Source organism: Phodopus roborovskii, unplaced genomic scaffold (assembly GCF_943737965.1).
Source record: "Phodopus roborovskii unplaced genomic scaffold, PHOROB, whole genome shotgun sequence".
Classification (NCBI taxonomy): Eukaryota; Metazoa; Chordata; class Mammalia; order Rodentia; family Cricetidae; genus Phodopus; species Phodopus roborovskii.
The window spans coordinates 16,745,422-16,764,770 of record NW_026125059.1 but is presented as its reverse complement, the minus strand read 5'-3'; the positions used below and the strand labels follow the sequence as shown (position 1 = coordinate 16,764,770).

The 19,349-nt window shown below is 41.2% G+C and overlaps 1 protein-coding gene across 1 annotated transcript in view; it reads right to left on the bottom strand.

The window, feature by feature from the left end:
• Ptprt (protein tyrosine phosphatase receptor type T) overlaps positions 1 to 19,349 on the bottom strand; it is a 1,080,054-nt gene that overhangs the window by 75,119 nt on the left and 985,586 nt on the right. Inside the window, exon 17 of the mRNA XM_051187222.1 lies at positions 2,278 to 2,465. Coding sequence (XP_051043179.1) covers positions 2,278 to 2,465 — 188 coding nt within the window. The remainder of the gene's footprint in view (positions 1 to 2,277; positions 2,466 to 19,349) is intronic.

Here is a 19,349-nt window from a genome sequence, read left to right as displayed (position 1 = left end):
TTACTATCAAAGGTCTGAAATGATGGCCCCCATTAAATCCCAGGCTGGGGAAAAGGAAAGGCTGAATCAGTTTTGGTGCCAACCAGAGGAGAAGCTTGCCCCTTGGGAAGATGTGTCACACAATTCTGACAACGTAAATGAATACATGTATATCTCATGCCATCTGTTTCATCTTTTCCATAAAAGGACAACATTGATGTAGAAAAGGCCTCAACAAAGAAAGAGTATTTCTCTTTCTGGTTTGCATAAAGGATAAACAAATCCATTTTCCTTTATCAATCTGTGCCTTATTATTTTTTAAAGGAAGCAATGGCTTTTATATTTAATCTAAGAGGTTCTTGTAATAGACTGAGTACACAGAGAAATGGCATTTGAGTTAGACTCATTTGAAATTAACTACTGGTTCTCCTGAGCTGGTAATTGCATCCATTGCCATGAATGTTTTTGTTCTCAAAGTATATCAAACACATCCCTCTTCACTGTTTTATATTCCTGTAAAGTTTTAGGAGTATATAGGTCCTAGGAGCCACCTAGGCACACTCTTCAACTAATGAAGAATTTAAAAACTGAGATAGTAAAATTATGTGCCAAGATTACACAGCTTACTGCATTGGAACCCAGCTACCTGTAACTTGAGTTTAGCATGATTTTATGTCCTCACATGACTTCAGAAATACTACCCTGTAAGTGTGTTCTGGGGGTATAGGTGTAAGGAGTAGGGTTTTTCCGCCCGCTGCCCGGTCTTGTCCCACTGTCCCACTGTCCCATTGCCACGCCACCCCAATTAACACACAGAGACTCTGTATTTGATATAATGCTGTTGGCCAGGTACTAGTTTCTTATCAGCTAGCTCTGTCTTAAGTATTAACCCATTTCTATGTATTTCAACATGGTCTTCTTACCAGGGAGTAGGGCAGGCGTCTTGTCTCCCCAGTCTCTCCATCTTGACTCCTTACTTACTACTTCCTCTTTCCTCCTCATCTCCTAGTCCCGCCTATCTTGCTTTCCTATTGGCCAACAGTGCTTTATTCATTAACCAGTATGAGAAACATATACATTATGATATCTCCCATCATATAGGCTAAGGGATGAACTTAGTCTGAGGTGGTGTGAGACAAGGAGACTTCGCTGCACACAGTGGAACTAAACAGAGCATTTCCGGGTCATTGTTGCATGTGACACAAAGAAGAAAAGAGAGAGGGAGGGGAAGAAGGAAGGTGGGAAGGAGGGAGTGGTAACCAGTGGATATCATGTAGCACATGCCGCACTGAAGATGCTGAAGAGATGTTGGGCAAAGAAGAAAGGGAGAGGGGAAGGAAAGGGAAACAGGAAGATAGCTGTAACTGGTTTCCACGGTCACTAAGAGAACTACTACTTCCTTTTTTATTGGCAGGTGGGGAGGTGAGCTGCTCATTGGCCTAGAAAAATATCTTAATGGATTTTCCTTTGTACCTTTCATTTGGAAAAGTTGAGACCTGGTTGTAAGATTCAAAACCAAAATGAGTTAGACGAAAACAGCAGTAAGAGAAATTGTTTTGTGTAATAGAGCAAATGGAATGTGGGAGTCATTCCCTGGGTGCTGAGACTAGTGTTTGGAGACACTAAAGAAGACTTGGGACAGAGGAGAAAAGAGAGAGTGGCTTGTGGAAAAATAGAACCTGAAGGGCCTTGCTAGCCTGCTGCATGGTTAGGAATTTACACTATAATAATGTTGGATTCAGGCACTGGCTATAGTTTGCTATGGTTGTCTGTTACCCTCTGAGTTCCTGAAATAATTATGGCATGTATTCATATACTTTGTACTAGAGGTACATTGGCTGTGAGGGGTTATGGTAGGACAGGGGTGACCAATGCAGAAGGGAGGAGGTAGAGAAAGAGGGCACTGTGGTCAGTGTACTGAATGGTCTTTGTGGAGAACAGCATTGAAAGATGCATGAACACTGGGCAAGAGGTGAGCAGGAAGAAGCAGGCTTGACAGACACTATCCACAGGGCAGATGGACTGGTTTTCCTACAGTATGTGGGAAGAGGGCTTGAGCCATTCTACCTCCAGAATGAAAAATGGTTTGACTCAGAAATGTATGGATTTGGTGCATGATATTTTTTTAAACTTAATGCCCAGGTACTAGTTAAAATGTCAGTTCTGATTAAGTGGGCCAGGCGGAGCATTTCGACTATGCTCCCAGGCATTGTTGTTGCTTGTGGTCAGAGACAAGGCTATAGCACTCGAAATATACCCATGAGCCACTGGGGAATCCTCACCAGGCTAGTCTCTTACCTCGTATTCTTCCTTGAACCCGTAGCCCTGGCCTCGCTTCATCTGGGTGATGTGCTGGAGTAGGTCCGCCACCCGGATGGCAGGCTGGAACTGGTCCCGGGGGTAGCTCATCTCTACAGGGTCACAGGTCCGGTAGGGGTGAGTCTGAATGGTGAGGGTGGGCTGGGACAGCTCTCCACGGCTGCCATCTGCTTCAGAAAAAAGGAAGCAGGACAAACTCTCATTTGGGGCAGCTTTGCTCTTTGTACCATACCCCCACCCTCAGCGTGGCCTGAGGAGAGCAGAGGGAATGAACTGCGAGCTCCACTGGTCAGGAAATTACAGAAGGACAAGAGACATAGCTTCCCTGACTTGGCCATGTGCACAGATTTAAGTGGTAAAATAACAAACCAGTGCATGCAGATGGTCCTTGGTTCATTTCAATTTCAAGGGCTCATTATGGATTGTGTGAAGACAAAGTAACAGTTTCAGTGACTATCCCTTGTTTGTCCTCAGCCCTTTTTCTTGGCTTGTTGCGTGCCTTGCTCAATAACCAGGAAATCCCAGAATTAGTAAGAAGCCAGGCTGACTAAGTCTTGGGAGAACCTTCTTGTTTGGGAGCTGTGGGCCTAATGTAATGTATGATGTAGACTCAGTTGCTTGTCTGTGTATGAGGAGAGTCTCAGATGCTTGACCAGAAGATCCATGTGACTGCTTCTGGGGCCCCAAATCTATGATCAAATTTCTCTCCTAGTTTTTTTCCTTTGGGTTGTATACCAGGAGGAAGTATTGTTACGAGTAAGGTTATTCCCTGCCAGTCTGGTCCCACCGCCGCGCCAGCCCCAAATAATACAGAGACTCTGTATTTGATTTAATTCTGTTGGCCAGTTACTAGTTTCTTATCGGCTAGCTCTGTCTTAATTATTAACCTATTTCTATTAATCTAAGTGTTTCCACATGGTCTCATCTTACAGGAGAGTGGGGCTGGTGTTCTGCTCTCTCCATTCTCTACATGCTGACTCCTCCCTACTACTTCCTCGAATTCTCCTTGTCTCCTAGTCCCGCCTATCTTTCTTTCCTATTGGCCAAAAGTGCTTTATTCATTAACCAGTATGAGAAACATATTTACAGAATGACATCTCCCATCAAAGTACAGCTACTCATGGACTCCCAGTAGGAATCAGGGACTCTACCACTCCAGCCACTCCCTGTAAGAGAGGCCATCTTTGTCCTATCATCTACTCACCCCCTTACTACCACTGATCCTGAAATGTTCCTGACCCCAACTTGCAGATTTCTCTAACTGTCTTCCTTTATTCTCACCAGCCATAACTCTCATGTGCATCCTATGCCACACCCCTTGTTATGGCAGTGAGGACAGTACTTAGTGGGTAGTGTCCACCTAGCATGCTCAAAGTCCCACATTTGGTCCCCAGAACCACACAATACTTGGTTTGCATGTAATTGTTATTCTTTATTTCCAAATGGGGAAACAAGAAGGTCAGAAGTTCAGTCAGCCTCAATTAAATAAGTTTGTAGTCAGACTTGACCATATCAGACCCTCTCTCTATAAATAAAAAATATACGCCTTTCCCTCATAAAAATCTCTCTTCATATTAAACAGCTTTAAATACTTTCTGTTGTTTGGTCACTCTGGAAACAGTTTCTCTTTCCCAGACTCATCCAGGATTGGCATGTTCACATCCTCTCAAATACTCTGATAGTGTGCCCTGGGCCATTTTATTTGTACCATGCAGGAGATAAGACTTGCCAGATGTGTCAGCTGATGTGCAAATCCAGATGTTCTCAGATGCTGAGGCTCCCATGAAGATATTCATGAAGCCTGTGGCATGCTCATTTCCTGAGAGGCTTAGTATATATTTCAGATTTTTCTGCAACTTGTCCTTTTAAAAGCCATGTCTCCTTCAGCCTGTTTGCCTTCCCTGTCACTATAATCTGTCAGACAGGCTTTCTGGGGAAACACAATCCACTCCTATGTGACAACATCAAAATCAGGTCCTTGCAAGACAGGATACTGGAGAGACATGTCTGGCCTGCAGGATGACCAACTGGTCACACTTACCTAACTTCTCTTTGGATTTAGGATTCTGAGTGTAATAATATCCAGGGAAACCCCTCAGTTATGGGACAATGAGAGTCTTGATTGCCCTTGAATATGCTCATCTGTGTTATGGATGAGTCAGGGCCAGGGATTTTTCACTTTCCATCCTTCTCCCTGGCCCCACCCATTATCATCTCTAGGGGATACCACCTTATGAATTTGATTAGCCTGTGCTTGAGGCCACACCTCATCAGGAGCCAAAATATCTGTGTCTCCCATGGTTTATGCTTTTCCTGCTTCGGTGCAATGAATAGAAAAGACAGAGCTGGCCTTTGGGAATTAGCCCTATCACCCAACAGACAGTTATAAATTCATACACAGGAAAGAAAGGCTGAAGAGAGTTTCTAAAAACCTTCCTGGGTGCATTGAGAATTATACTTCCTACTTTCTTCTCCCAGGGTTTTGTAATAGGTTGATACATCTTTACTAGCATTGATTGAATGTAGTTCCTGGTACATATTGGGGTGGAGTCCCTGTTACAACATACCTTTGTAATCATGAGTTTGACATATGCAAGCCAACTCTGTAGCAAGGACTTTTAGACAGGAGCAATGTAGAAAGAAATAGAGTCTACCCTCAAAGCTTGATGGTCTAGAAAGGAAATTAGGTAAGAGCTATCTGAAGCAAAAAGATCAGAGCCTGAGAGATGAAGACACATTTAAGAGCAGAGAGGCAGGCATAAATAAAAACTATGGGACAATGCTATGGCAGATGATGCCAGATGGGCGGAGAACTCGACAACTCTTAAAACCGGTATGAAGCTGTTGAGGGTTCTGCAAAAAAGAATCCAGCCTTTTAAAGACTCATACTCTTTCCCATAGGCATCCTAGCTGTCATGCATTGGAAGCATCTTTCCTGCGGTGGTTGATGGCATTGAAGAAGGAGGTGACATCAAGCCAAAACCCAGAACCTGTATTTCCCCTTTAACACTATCATGTGAACACCACAGAGAGATACCCTACCCCAACTTTTCTAAAGGACTCAGAGTGCAGGCTGCATGGGGAACCAGCTGCCTTGCAGAGGCAGGCTTCCTAGAAGTTGGCACCTGGCAAATTTTTGTGAGACACCAAACATTTCCAAACTGAAAAGGCTATCAATATGGATATTTCCCCCTAAACACATTGCTAGACAGACTGTAAACTTGGTGTCAGCAAAACCAACAGTGGAATGGAAAATAAATGCATTTGAAATTTAACAACTTGTATTGCTGTAACAATTGTGATAATGCCGATGCTAGCACTAATGATGCCATGAGGACTTGGAACCAAGGGATTTTCAAGGTTTATTAATCCAACTAGTTGGACTCCCTTTTCCAATGTATCTTTCCTCACCTATTCCCTTATTAACCTTCGATAATGCAGAAGTGATGCCTTTTATCACACCCCATTTCGCCAGACGCACTATGCTTAATTTTCCGTCATTAGGTTTAATGAAAACCCAATTTCACAACTCACTTCTCTCAGGAACCTACAAGTAATGCTACGTTTTTTATCAGCACCAATTAAAAAGCGTTATGATGTTCCTATTCGAGAGGGAACCTTAAAACTAATGTGCGAGTCTGCCGCAAATTCAACAAGGGCGCTGGAATTCACACGCTGCCCATAAAATGTAACTCAAACCAGCTAGCCCAGGGAGAGGCCATCTTTCATTCTCCCTCCTCATCAGACCTTTAATTTTCATATTTCCCATTTATGGGTCTTTCATGTTTATGTATCATGTAGTAATATTTGGGGTTTCTCCTGATCTTCTTATGTAGCTGGTGCCCGAGCCTGTGGATTGCCCTTTAAGAACTCACATCACTGTGTGTAGGGAGCTTGAGGGCTGGGTTCAAGGGTTTGGGTCACACTGACAAGATTTTGGGTCAACAGTTATCTGTCTCTCTGATTTCCTCTCTTCTGTCTTGCTGCAACTCCTCTTCCTTTCTGCATAGGATCCTGGCACATCCCTTCCCTCTAGCCTCTTCTCCCTTATAGTCTCCTTTCAGTCTCCCAGATCTCCCTGTAGTTTCAGCCTCAGCATTCCACTCATTTGATTGACACTGCCACTTAAGCCGGCTAACAAGTGCTTCCTGAGTACCTGTCTCATACAAAGAGCCACATCAACTGCACATACACATGGGAGGGGCAGAGCAGGAAGGTAGGTGTGCTGCAGCAGAGATAAACACACCAAAGCCCCTGCAGGAAGAGGGATGAAGAGATAAGTTTTACACAAACAGGTCTAACAAAGCTAAGCAGGGACAGGCACCCAGGAGACAGTGGATTATTTGCTGCAGGGTTAGGTGCCATGGAAACCTGCTGCATCCTTCACAATTCACCTTGATACCTCTTGCCATCTCTATGCACAATCCAAGTTGGTACTGCCTGATAGAACTTTCTGTGACAATGGCAGTGTTTTCCCTATGTTACTTGCAACACAGCAGCCATTACCTATATGTGGATACAGAGCAACAGAGGAACTGAATTTTAAATTTTGTTTACATTAGTTTCACTGGAAGTTCCTACATGTGGGACCTCAGGAGATGGACCACTCAGTAAAGTGATTGCAGAATAGGGGTTCTGAGTTTGCGTCTCTACAGAATCCATGTTAAAAAAAAAAAAGAAAGAAAGAAAGAAAGAAAACGAAAGGAGTAAAGAAAAGAAAACAAAAGAAAAGAAAAGAAAAGAAAAGAAAAGGAAAGAAAAAAGCCAGGCAAGGTGTCATGCACATGGAATCTCAGGGTTCGGGAGGCAGAGTTGGCTGAAGCATGCTGGCCAGCTGGTCTGGTCAAACAGGCAACCTCTAGGTTCAATGAGGAATCTTGTCATAAATATGGTGAAGATGTTAGAGTAAGATATCCAGTGGCTACCTCTGGCCACCTATGTACACATATATACCCCCTCCCCCTCCCACACTCACTCTTTATTCAAAGAAGAGTGGAGGGATCTGTGCAGACTGTCCAGAGGAAATACTATGCAAACCTTGGATATAATTGAAAATGTTTTTGTGGCAACATTAAATAATTTTTTTTAAATAAAAGAACATGGGCCATTAATTTCAACAGTGCATTTTAAAATGCAACATATCCAAGGAAATATTTCAACATATGCTCAGTGTAAAATTATTAATGTTGTTGGCTACATTTGAAATCTAGTGTGTGCTTTACACTTCTGGAGTATTTTCAGTTGAATCAGTCATATTTCCAGGGCTCAGCAGACACTGGTGACTAATGAATGGCCACTGTGTTGGACAATGCAGGTATACAAAGATATATCGAGAGCCAGATAAAATCCTAAAGAGAGATTATTTAAAGCTTGGGTGAACTCTAAATAAAGAGATATTGGTCTTGTGTAAGACAGCTCTAGTCCAAGGTCTGTGCAATAAAACAGAAGGGCTCTATAGTTTCAGGATTCGGCATGGCAGCCCCTTGCCACCTATGATTACTGAACACTTAAATGTACACAATGTGACGGGGGCCACACATATGTAATTTCAATTACTTTGAATATAAGTAGCTACAATTGGACAGAAGTTAATCATTTTCCAAACTTTGTTTCATTGTACCTGATAGTAAAAGATGAAATAATGGGTTTGTGGGATTTCTTTCATTTTAGTCTTGGTTGAAATGTTTGCAGAAGTATTTCAGAAATGGTCAGAGTCTGAAGTCCAAAAGATGCTGAATGTGGGTCATGATAGAACAGGACTGGGGTCACAGGTTGACCAATCATATTCCTGTGACCTTGGCCAAGTGGTAGATTTTCCCAGCCTCAGTTTCGTCACCCATTCTCCTCCACACAGGAAAAGATACAATGTGTGACAACTGTCCAGCATAATACCTGTTACCAAGTGTTTTAATAAAATTATGTACAACATGGGAATTCACACAATGGGAGAAGGAATGCGGGTGGTCTTTGGGGGCATCTGTTGCAGTTTACATAATGCTTTGAATGAGATCCTGCAATAGTGAGAGGAGATGAAGTCTCCTGGTGACTTCAATTCTGGAGATGGTTGTTATAGAGAATAAGACTGACCTGTACCCTTTCACTGACTTCTTTTCTTACCACATGCATATGCTCCTGCCATGATGTCTTCTGACATGTGAAAACACATTGAAGGCTTTCAAAGAGACCCTCAGCAGAGAGCAGAGGAGACCACTCCACCTGGAATTCTCAGTGTCCAAAACTGACCTTAGTGAATTTTTATAAAATATCTAGCCTCATGTATTGTGTTGTATCAATGCAAAACAGACAAATACAGTAGAGTAGCTTCTCTCTCCTTTCCCTGACTTCTTTCTGTTCTCTTCCATTCCCACTAATACTGCCTGGTTTGGCTCCCTCTGACGGGAGCACTCAATCAGTATCCTAATAGCCTTTTTCTGCTTTTATAGTTCTCTTTACACAGATGGTCAAGTCATCTTTATCAAAAGTCTTCACAGAGTCAAGGCAAAAATTTCCAAATCAGTCAAGCAAATTCCTGTAATTTCTGATACCACTATCAATTTCTTATTTCATCTATCAAAACTCTTTTCAAATCCATGTGCCCTTTAGGGCAGGGAAGCACAGAGATTGGGTGGCAAATACCTAGACTATTTGCTAGGAGCACAGAATCTAAGAGGAGAGAGCTCGTGTGAAATGAGGAGGAGGTTGGATTGCCTGCTTGGTGTGTGGATGTGATCAGAACCAGTACAACAGGAGCTGTGAAAACATCAGGACTGAGCTAGCAGCCAGCACCAGATTCAAAGCACAGGATCTGATGAGACTTGGATTCCAATAGGAAATCCACAATGTTATAGCTATGAGACCGCAAATAAGTTTAATTGGTGATGGTGATGCCTGTGATTACATGCTGTCCATCATCATCTCTCACTCATCATCTGAGAAGGTCATTTCACAGGATAAATGGGATTCCATTGTGGGAAGCCTCCATTAGTACCTGGTCAGCAGTCAGTGGGTTTCTTCCCCTTTCTCACCAAACACCAAGACAACTGTAAGATAAATTCATAACAGAGCTGAAATCTAAGTCTGCAACCATGCTAAGTGCCAGAATTGGGAGGGGTATCTGTGAATTATGGCACTATCATACTCAACATGCACAAGGATAAAGACTTAACTGTGTCAAAATTTCTTTAGAACCTCTGCAACTGTAACAAAATAATCTTCCAACTGATTTGACAAGGCAGTTTCCCCTGTAGAGTTGGAAGCAATTGTGGTTTCTTTGGTAAAGTAGAAGATTAAGCAGTTGGATTGTGGTTGGAAGTCATGTTATTGAAAAAAAAATGCTCTCTATTAGTGAATTCTAGACTTACATTAGGATCAGTGCATGGAATTTGGGATCCCTAAGAGGACAGTCAGTTTGCATGCCCATCGTATACCCTGTACAAGACCTGCTAACATTCAATGTAATGGCAGACTGAAGTATATTTTCTTGGTTTCATGTGCTTGTCCAAATGGATAGAATTGAACATGTAAACTAAAGAACACACAGAATGTTGCCTGGTGTGCATATGTTTTTAGAGCTTTTGTATTCTGTTATACAAGTCACTAAGTTTTTATTGAAGCCAATTTGACATGACTTCTCTTTATGCCATGTTAGCTTACATCATAGAAAGCAAAATGCAAAAACATTTGGAGAAATAAAAGGGACTGATTAATAAGACAGCTTTTTAAGGTTGGATCTTGTTCAGCACAGGCTAGTATTAAAAGGGACAGGGAGAACAGTTAGATCTCATTAGGGAAGAGGAATAGAATAGATAAATGTGGACAGAAGGGTGGCTGGAATTAATGGGAGGATCAATTGGGGGGTTGTGGGAAGGAATATAGGGGGAGACAGCTAAAATTAAGGGACATTTGAGGGGCAGTATAGAAACTCAATAGAATAGAAACTTCCTAAAATATACATATATGAAGTCCATTTAAATGACATTTCCATTATTGGGGGAGACAGGATCCCAACTGCCTATCTCTTGTCACCAACAAAGCTTCCAGTACTGGGACTGAATCACATCTAGTTGAGTTGTTGGCTAAAGGTGTCCCATGGGAATCCCAAAACACTTGACAGATTTTGTTGATCCCTCCTGGAAGGCATCATCCTCCCTGTGGAGTTGGGGAAGGAATGGGATAGGAAGTGGTTGGGGGGAGTGGGGGAATGGAAGGGAATGAGGAAGGGAGGGATAGGGAACAAAAGGAAAAAAAAAAAAAAGACTCTCCACAAACTGACAAGTCTCCATTGCTGAAGATAACACCTATAAAATTCATTGAACATGGTTGAGCTATTGCCTACATAGAGCCTTCACCCTATGTTCCAGTGTCTTTGTTACAGGAAGCTACTCTGCATACTCACAAAAGAAAAACATGAACACAGACCCAGCCACAAAGCCTTAATCTACAATGGTGTATTACCTACAGGATAAGCCAAGACAATGGTAGCACAAAGCTTGTGGGAGTAAACAACCAATAATTGATTTGACTTAAGGCTCACTCCTCAAGTTGGAACTCATACAACACAGGTGACCAAGAACCTGATACTAATTACCTCAGAGACCTAAGGTTTTTAACAAATAATACTGGTATAAAAAAGAAAGAAAGAAAAAGAAAAAAATGATGTAATAAAATGACTCCTGATTGTATCTGCTGTACTTTTAGATTAGTGTCTTGCTTAGCCATCATCAGAGAAACTTCCTCTTGGAGCAGATGGGAACAAATACAGAGACAAAGCCAGACATTATAGAGAGTGAGAGACCAGGGAACATTCAGTCCTAAATGAGATGGCCCTATCAAATCCCTGTCCTCAGAGCTCGGGGCACCCCATGCAAGAGGAGACAGAAAGAGTGCAAAAGGCAGAGGCCATGGAGGACACCATGGAAACAAAGACCTCTACATCCACATGAGCCCAGCTCATATGAACTCACAGAGACTGAAACAGCAGCATGCACAGGGTGTGCACAGGCTGGATCAGGTCTTCTGTGTTTATATTATGGCTTCTAGTTTAGGTGTTTATGTGATTCCTGAATATGTGAATGAGTGGGCTCTCATTCTTATGCTGTCTCTTAGGCTCTTTTCCTTCTGTTGGTTTGTCTTGTCCAACTTTGATGAGCTAGTTTTTATTTTACCTTATTATATCTTATTTTATTATATTTAAACAAATGAATGAAGGAATGAAAATCTATACCCCACTAGGGTAAAGGTTAACCTTTACCCTACTAGGGCAAAGGTTAACAATCATTTATACCTGCTGGGAGAAGAAGATCAATTTCCTCCAATGGAGTGACACTGGATATATCGATCAATCCAGGGCAAGCCTCATGTTAGGAGGAGTTGCCCAATATATACAACATATGAGGACTCCACAGGTGGTTTTTTTTTGGATTTTTTTGTGTATGTGTGTGTGTGTGTATGTGTGTGTATGTGTGTGTGTGTGTGTGTGTGTGTGTGTGTGTGTGCTTTATTTTTTTCTTTTTGGGTGGTGTTTTGTTTTCATTGTTTTTGAGGAAAAACTTAAAGTTGGATGGATAGGGAGGAGGAGATCTAGAAGGACTTGGGGGATAATTTCAAAGTTAAGATAGTTTTAACCACATGTTTCCCTCATCCATAAGAGCAGAAAGACATCAACCTGAAGTAAACTAATAATAACCAGAGGCTGAAATGTGTGTTATGGAAGGTGGAATGGAAAAGACCACTCAGCCTTGAGCAGTGCATGCCTTATATATGAGTTAAAATAAGTCATTAATCTAAACAATGAATAGATTAACCAAAGGAAAAACAAAATAAAACCTTTTTATTCTTTAGAATTAATATATAAACACATCAGTTCTCACCTTTTCTTTCCTTCTTCCAACTCCTTCCATGTACCCTCCTTCCTTTCAAATTTGTGGCTTCTTTCTCTTTGTTATTATAGAAATATATAAATGTATAAGTGTATGAATACAACTTGCTTAGTTCATTTAGTGTTGCATGCATGCATATTGTTTCAGAGCTGGTTACTTGGTATGGGATAATCAATTGGGTGCTTATCTCTGGGGATGACTGATTCTCCCACTGTCAATGGTCCTTACTGTACTTCTTTGTCCCTAGGAGCCCCATGAGTTAGCCCCCTTCTACAATAACACATCTATTGGCATGTCATTGTTCAGGGCCCATTGAGGTAGCCATACTGTTAAGGTATCATGGGTGCAGTTACAACCATAGTTTAAAATTTTTATTAGAAAGAAAAGATTGTTGAGGAACCAAAAGACAATGAAGCAAGATGCAAAGTCAAGGAAGACAGTAGAATTTACAAGAACAAGGACAGACAGAAACTTGTGGAGAATTAATCTGAGAAAGTTCCAGATGAAAAGTGGAGGAAATGAGAACAAAGGGTTGTGTTATGCATCGCCTCTGTCTCTATCATCTACTCAGGTGTGTTCATGTGAAAGGGAAACAGAGGCACTTTTAGGGAAAAGAAAATAGATGTATAAACAACAGATAATCGGGTTACTAAAGTAGAAAATAGGAGAAGTGAGTAGGGGCAACAATGAAGAATGCCATGTAAATGCAGTTCCTGGCAGGAAAAAAAAAAAAAAAAAAAAAAAAAGCTCTTCAAGTACACTGTTCCCACATGCAATTGAAAATCAGAACCTATAGCCTGATCCAGCTGTTTAAACATCATTGATGTAGGAAGACTCAGATAAACATTTGGCTGGGAAAAAAAAAAACGACAATTGCTAAAATAAAAGAAACAGCATTACTGTGTCTTTTCTTGCCCAATTTTAAATGCCAGACAGCAGTAAAGAAAAATTCTCAAAGGGAAAAAAGGTATGGATCCAAGATTACATATTGAAACAAGTTCTTTTACATTTCTAAGGTTAATAACAGGCATTTTCCAACACACAAAGCTTCCAAAGTTATATTGGGGGGTTCTTTTCCACAGGTTTGAGTAGGTGAGAAACAAGTAAAAGATGGAAACAAACAAACAAAACAAAACTAAGGAAGTCATCTTATGAAAGAACTGATATGTTAAACACTAAAAGTCATATATATATATATGTACACATATATATATGCATAAAAGTCACAATAACTATCAAATAGCATGAAGAATACAATTTTAAGATAAAATCATATAAAAACTACACTGCAAAATTACATGGCTAAAATTTTATCAATAGAAACAAATACATATCCAGAAATAAAAATTATGTAAACTTTATTTTTAATCTTGAACAATCAATGTATTCTATTTTAATATTGGTGCTCTTAATTAAAATATAAAATTTTTTGGACATGTGGTTTAGGAGTATTTGCATATGGGCAAGTCAATGACCTCAGCACATAAAACAAAGAGAGTGCAGGAGTCAGGTAGAGACAAAAAGCAGCAGGAAGAAGACCCTGGATAGAATTCTATCAGAGGAGACTCTGGGTCAATATATATATGTGCTTAGATTGGGGAGAAGCCCAGATAAGAAAACTTGATGCACATGCACAAGGACCGGAGTTTGCATCCCAGCCTCCTTGTAAAAGGGCAGTCATGGCCATTCATAGCTGCCATCCCATCGCTGAGAGGAACATATTGGGAGCAGGAGGATTTCTAGGGCTTGTTGGTTACCAGCCCAGCTCCAAAACATCCACAGGCTCTAGGTTCAGTGAGAGACCCTCTCTAAAGGGAATAAGTCAGAGACTGTGATAAAGCAGTATAGGTGTGGTCCTCTTCTAGCCTCTACTTATATGCATACTAACACCACACACACACACCAACCAAACAACAACAAAAATCCAACAAAGCTTGTAACTTGTGTAATAGAGTTATTGTAAACCTAGAAATCAATTTAGAAACCCAAGACCACTGGAAATCTCCATGGTCTCACAGACAAACAAGAAACCAGACTGCAGAGGCATTTTCATAATCTAAGATACATTAATTACCTTGGAACAAAGCTGCCTCCACTAAAGATGAACTCAGTAGAAAAATAAAATATAGAAAATGATAAGTTTATCCCCATGAGGGAGAAGCTGCAGACATGATGCTGAGAAACACATCTCCCAAGAATTGAAAATAATAAAACTGGAGACATCATAAAATAAATACATTTGAATGGATTAAAGAGGGAAAAAAGGAAAGAAATATGAACTTGTAACAATATGAGACACACAGTTAAGAGAGAGGCAGATTTGAAAAATACAAAGTCAACTTCCAGAAATGAAAAATATAGCTATTGAAAGTAGAAAGCATATAATATATGCAAAAACAAAAATAATAGGATGTGGAGAAGTTAAGGATACAGTAGAGAGGTTGAAGCCAAGGGAAAATCTATCTCTTAACCTTTGAAAATAGAAAATTAATAACAAACCTTTTACGAAAATTGATCGTGGGAGAAAAAACCCCAGATAAACTGGTTAGCTAATTCTAGATTGGTAGAGCATGTTTAGCTGATGAATGACCTGTGCCAGGACCGGATAATGTGGTTTCAAACTCAGTGATGAGATCAGACAGGGAATTTCTTTATGTCCTTCCAAAGTTAATGTCTGCACAGCTATAGTAGAGCATTTAATCAGGAAATGGATGGACCACAGTCTAGATACAGAGACAGTTCTGTCCCATGGGTTTCTCATGCAGCAGAACACCAGCCTTGGTGTCCCTATCCTGTGTCTATGCTGAGTGCTGGTGACTGCTTCAACGGGCAAACAAGTGTCATTGTGTGAAATAGTAAGTTTTGTCAGGGACTCACCAATGGGTTCCCATCTCTTTCAGTGTTCCTTCAATCTAGGCTTTCACAGGACTACAATGGTCAGCTGGCTGTATGTAATGCACACTGCTCAAATTTAGATTGTACCATTCATTTGACATCAATGCTCTGGTTAAAGATCACCAGTCTTTCTTGGTACAAGTGATCAGCAGCTGGAGTTAGTTTTATTTGGAGTAGATAGCCAACTGAGAAGTTTGACTCACCTGGTTTGCAAGATAAGCAACTTATCAGTGTGCAGCTTAGTATTCCAATAGCTGGGAAAGCAGACCCATTTCAGAGTTTCCTTTGTGGGTCAGAGTGAATTGGGCCACTAGGGAGGGTTTTGTGCACACACATATGGTGTTAGTGTGCACACAAGTGTATGTGATTTTATGTGCATGTTCTGTCATCTACTTCTGCTCCAACCAGATCTAACTGGTTTTTATAAATGTTTTAGAAAATAAATTCCCCAAGAGGATATCATTCGACAAATGGGTTTCAATAATAAAAATTTCTAGGAAACTTTAATTTCTCTTTTTGTCACAAGTTCATGGAAGTCAGTGGAAAATAGCAGGAGAGCTAATACCAGTGTGCTTCAGCATGAGTTTTTATGCACTTAATATAACTGAAGCCAAATGAGGGGTGTTGGGTGTGTCAGAAACTATGTGAAGGGCATTCTGTGGTATTTATAACTTATTGTTCTAACTAGGAAATAAGGAATAAAGCTGAAGGGCGGGTATGGAACCCTGAAAACATATTGTTGGACCACAAAGAGGAAGGGATCTAATTGTTGGCTTTTAAGATGTGTTAGCTCAATGGGAACAAGAGTTCTTTTTGTAAGACATGTCTATTTCTCCATTCTTGTATGTGTTCTATTCATTTTTACTTTCACAGTCATTCATGTTAGAAAATAATGGACCTGGAAAAATGCTGAACTTTCACCCGCAAAAAAATATCCCAAAGTAGACAATGAATTACCATTCTAAAATGTTATACAAACTAATGAAAAAAAATACGGTAAAATATTAGCTGGTATGGAACAGCCTTTGGGGGGCATATGGTTTACTAGGGCAGACAGGAGAACATCTAGGAAGAAGAAAATGTAAGGTTGCTGAATGTTATAAAGATGATTATCACTGAGAATTTTTTTTAACATCGGTCTGTGGCTATGACATGCTAGTGCAAATAAAATCTGCAAAGGAATGCAAGGAATATATCTTGGTCAGTAATTTACTCCACACAGAAGTAATGAAGACATGTAATTTGCACAGTTTTGGTATTTTTGTAAGCACAAAAGGACAAGTTGTGGTGGCATTTAGGAAGCATTTATGTATAAAGAATGAAGTTATATAAGGAAGGGAATGAGTCATAGATAAAAGGATTGATTGAAGCTGCATGCACAAGGGACTGCAGATGGGACCTGATGTGATGTCATTGCTGTTTTTGACATAACAACAACTAGCTTTAAAAAAAAAAACAGATAGTGGAAGATTCATGTTGCCTTACTTACTTTGTTCTACATCATTGTTCTTAGGATAGCCTGAGATACTTATTCTTAGAGATCTTGTATTGGCTGGGACTTTGTGGTCATTTGAAGGAGAATGCCCCCATAGGCTCATATATTTAAATACTTGGTACCCAGTTTGTAGAACTGTTTGGGAAGGATTAAGAGTTGTGGCCTTGTTGGAGAATGTGTGTCACTAGGGATAGGCTTTGAGGTTTCAGAACCCCATGCCATTCTCAGTTAGCTCCCTTTCTCTCCTGCTTGTGGATAAGATGTAAACGCTCAGTTACTTCTCCAGCACGATGCCTGTCTTCCTGCTGCCATGCTCCCTGTCATGATGGTCATGGACTCACCCTCTGAAACTGTAGGCCCAATAAACCCTTTCTTCTGTTGCCTTGGTCATGGTGTCTTAGCACAGCAAAAGAAAAGACACTAAGGTAGACTGCTAAAAATTTGGACAATATGCATAGAAAATACTGTATATTTGCCAAATCTGATATAATGAGAGAAGCTGCAATTCCAGTTAGAAAAACCTTTGACAACAGGGACACAAACAAACACGCCCCTGTTAATATGAAAGAGGAGGAGGAGAGGATTCCCTTCTCTCCATGGCTAGGGTCCTGCCTGCCACCTGTCCCTCCTAATAACTAAAAACTGCAAGTCCACAATTCCAAAGATGCCCTCTTGCTTGTCTGTGTTCTATTTTGCATTGGAGAACTCCAAATTGGGGCATGTCATCTCTCTGTCCAAACCTTTTACTGGTTAACTTCTGACTTCCAGCTACATTCCAGTGTTTAAACTTCTTGCTATGCTCTCAAGGCTCCAGAGACTCTAGTTTGCATACCTCTTTGACCTCCACTCACTAAACTTTGGTCATCTTGTCTTTTTTTTTTTTTTTTTCCCCCCCCCCCCTTACGTCTAGCATTTGGGTTAGTTTCATCCATGGCTTGGATGGTTAATTGACTAACCTTCAAAGACCATATAAATACTACGTATGGGGGCGGGGAGGCTCAGTTCAACAGTCATTTACTAAGGGGCATGGAGGTACATGCTTCTACATGTTCTTGGGAAGTGAAAGCAGGGTTGTATTTGAGACCAGCCTGGGCTGCATAGCAAGAACTTGTCTCAAAATAAATAAATAAATAAATAAATAAAAATAAAAAATTTATATCTTATAGAAGACATAATAATCTGTGGTGAAAGAAATCCCAAATATATCATTATTAAAAATACCCTGCCATTATTGTACAGAGTTTGGGAAGGCATGGATGGGAACAGGCACAGGGAATACTTGGGGTAGTTTATGTTATTAGGGACTTACTTATGTTGCACAAGTGTATTCAAACCACAGGTTGAAAAATTTCATATGTATTGCGGTAAATAAGGATCAGGATAAACAAATAGGCCGAATAGATGTTTAATCAGGGAGAAATAACTTACAACCTAGACAGATGAACACCAGGAAATTCAACCCGATCCTCTCCTGTCCGAGTCACGCCAGAAAGAGAGAGCACCTTCCTGGCCCCCTCCGACCTCCTTCCTCAGGTCACCTCCGCCCATCGCTCCACCCCCCAATGGGCGTGGTCAGTGCTACAGAAGGACTACCTCACTACACATATGCTTATATTTTTGTATGCAAAGAAGTGGGTTCTCAGGTGTGGGTGTGCCAGCATGGGAGAGCTGTCCCCATTACACATCTGTCTTGTGGTAGCAAGGGTGGGGGAGAGTCCATGTCACCCCCGACAAACACCTGGAGCAGGGGCAAGAACTGGCCCTGTGGAGAGCCAACCCCATTAGCACAGGTGTGGGTGAGCCAGCCCTGAAGTTGTAAACTTGAGAGAGACGTCTCCATTTTTTTTTGGTTTTGCAGATTAACCCTACAACTGCTCAGGTCCAGACCCAGGGTTATGACTTGGCTTGCACCAGTATCCATCCCATCTATGATCTGCTGGAGCACATGAAGGGACCTGTCACGTAGACACAAAGCTTCAGGATCTCCAAAATCCAGGATGCCAGCAGGATATACAGGAAGAATCCTAGTGGGGGCCCAGCATGGATTGTGAGTGGAAGTTGTTCTTGGCAATGGGACACCACATATAGGAAAAAAAAAGAAGTGGGGGTCCCATTTCTGAGGACAATTTCTACTCAGCTCACTGAACATGGAGTGGTTGAACTGGTACAGGCTTTGAGCCTTCACCCCTATGTCTCTTTAGCATGAGAAAGGTACTCTGTAAGCTATGGAAAGAGAAACCCGGACACAAACCCAGCCACAAAACCCTTCACCGATAATCTGTTCTGCCTGTAAGATATACCAAAACCACAAAACCCTCCACCTACTCTGCTCTGCCTGCAAGATAATGCTAGGGCAATGGTGGCTCAGTCAATGTGGGGGTGGTGACCAACCATTCTTTGGTCTAACTTGACGTCCACACCACAAGAGGGAGACCATGCCATACACTGCCTGGATGGCTCAGAGACCTATGGTAGAACCACATGGCTAGAAAAACAATTCAATGAAATGATTCCTAATGATATTCTGATATAATCATAGATAGGTATCTTGTCCAGTTGTCATTATAGAGGCTTCCTCTGGCGCCAGATGGGAGCAGGAGCAGAGTCTGACATTCAGACATGTGGAGAGAGAATCTAAATTGGAGGTCTCCATAGGGACTTTCTTCTCAGGGATTGGGGAAATCTCCATGGAAGAGGAGTAGGATAGACTGTAAGAGTCAGAGGGGATGGAGGACAATAGGAGAATATGTCCCACCAAATCAAATGAGCGGGGTTCACATGGG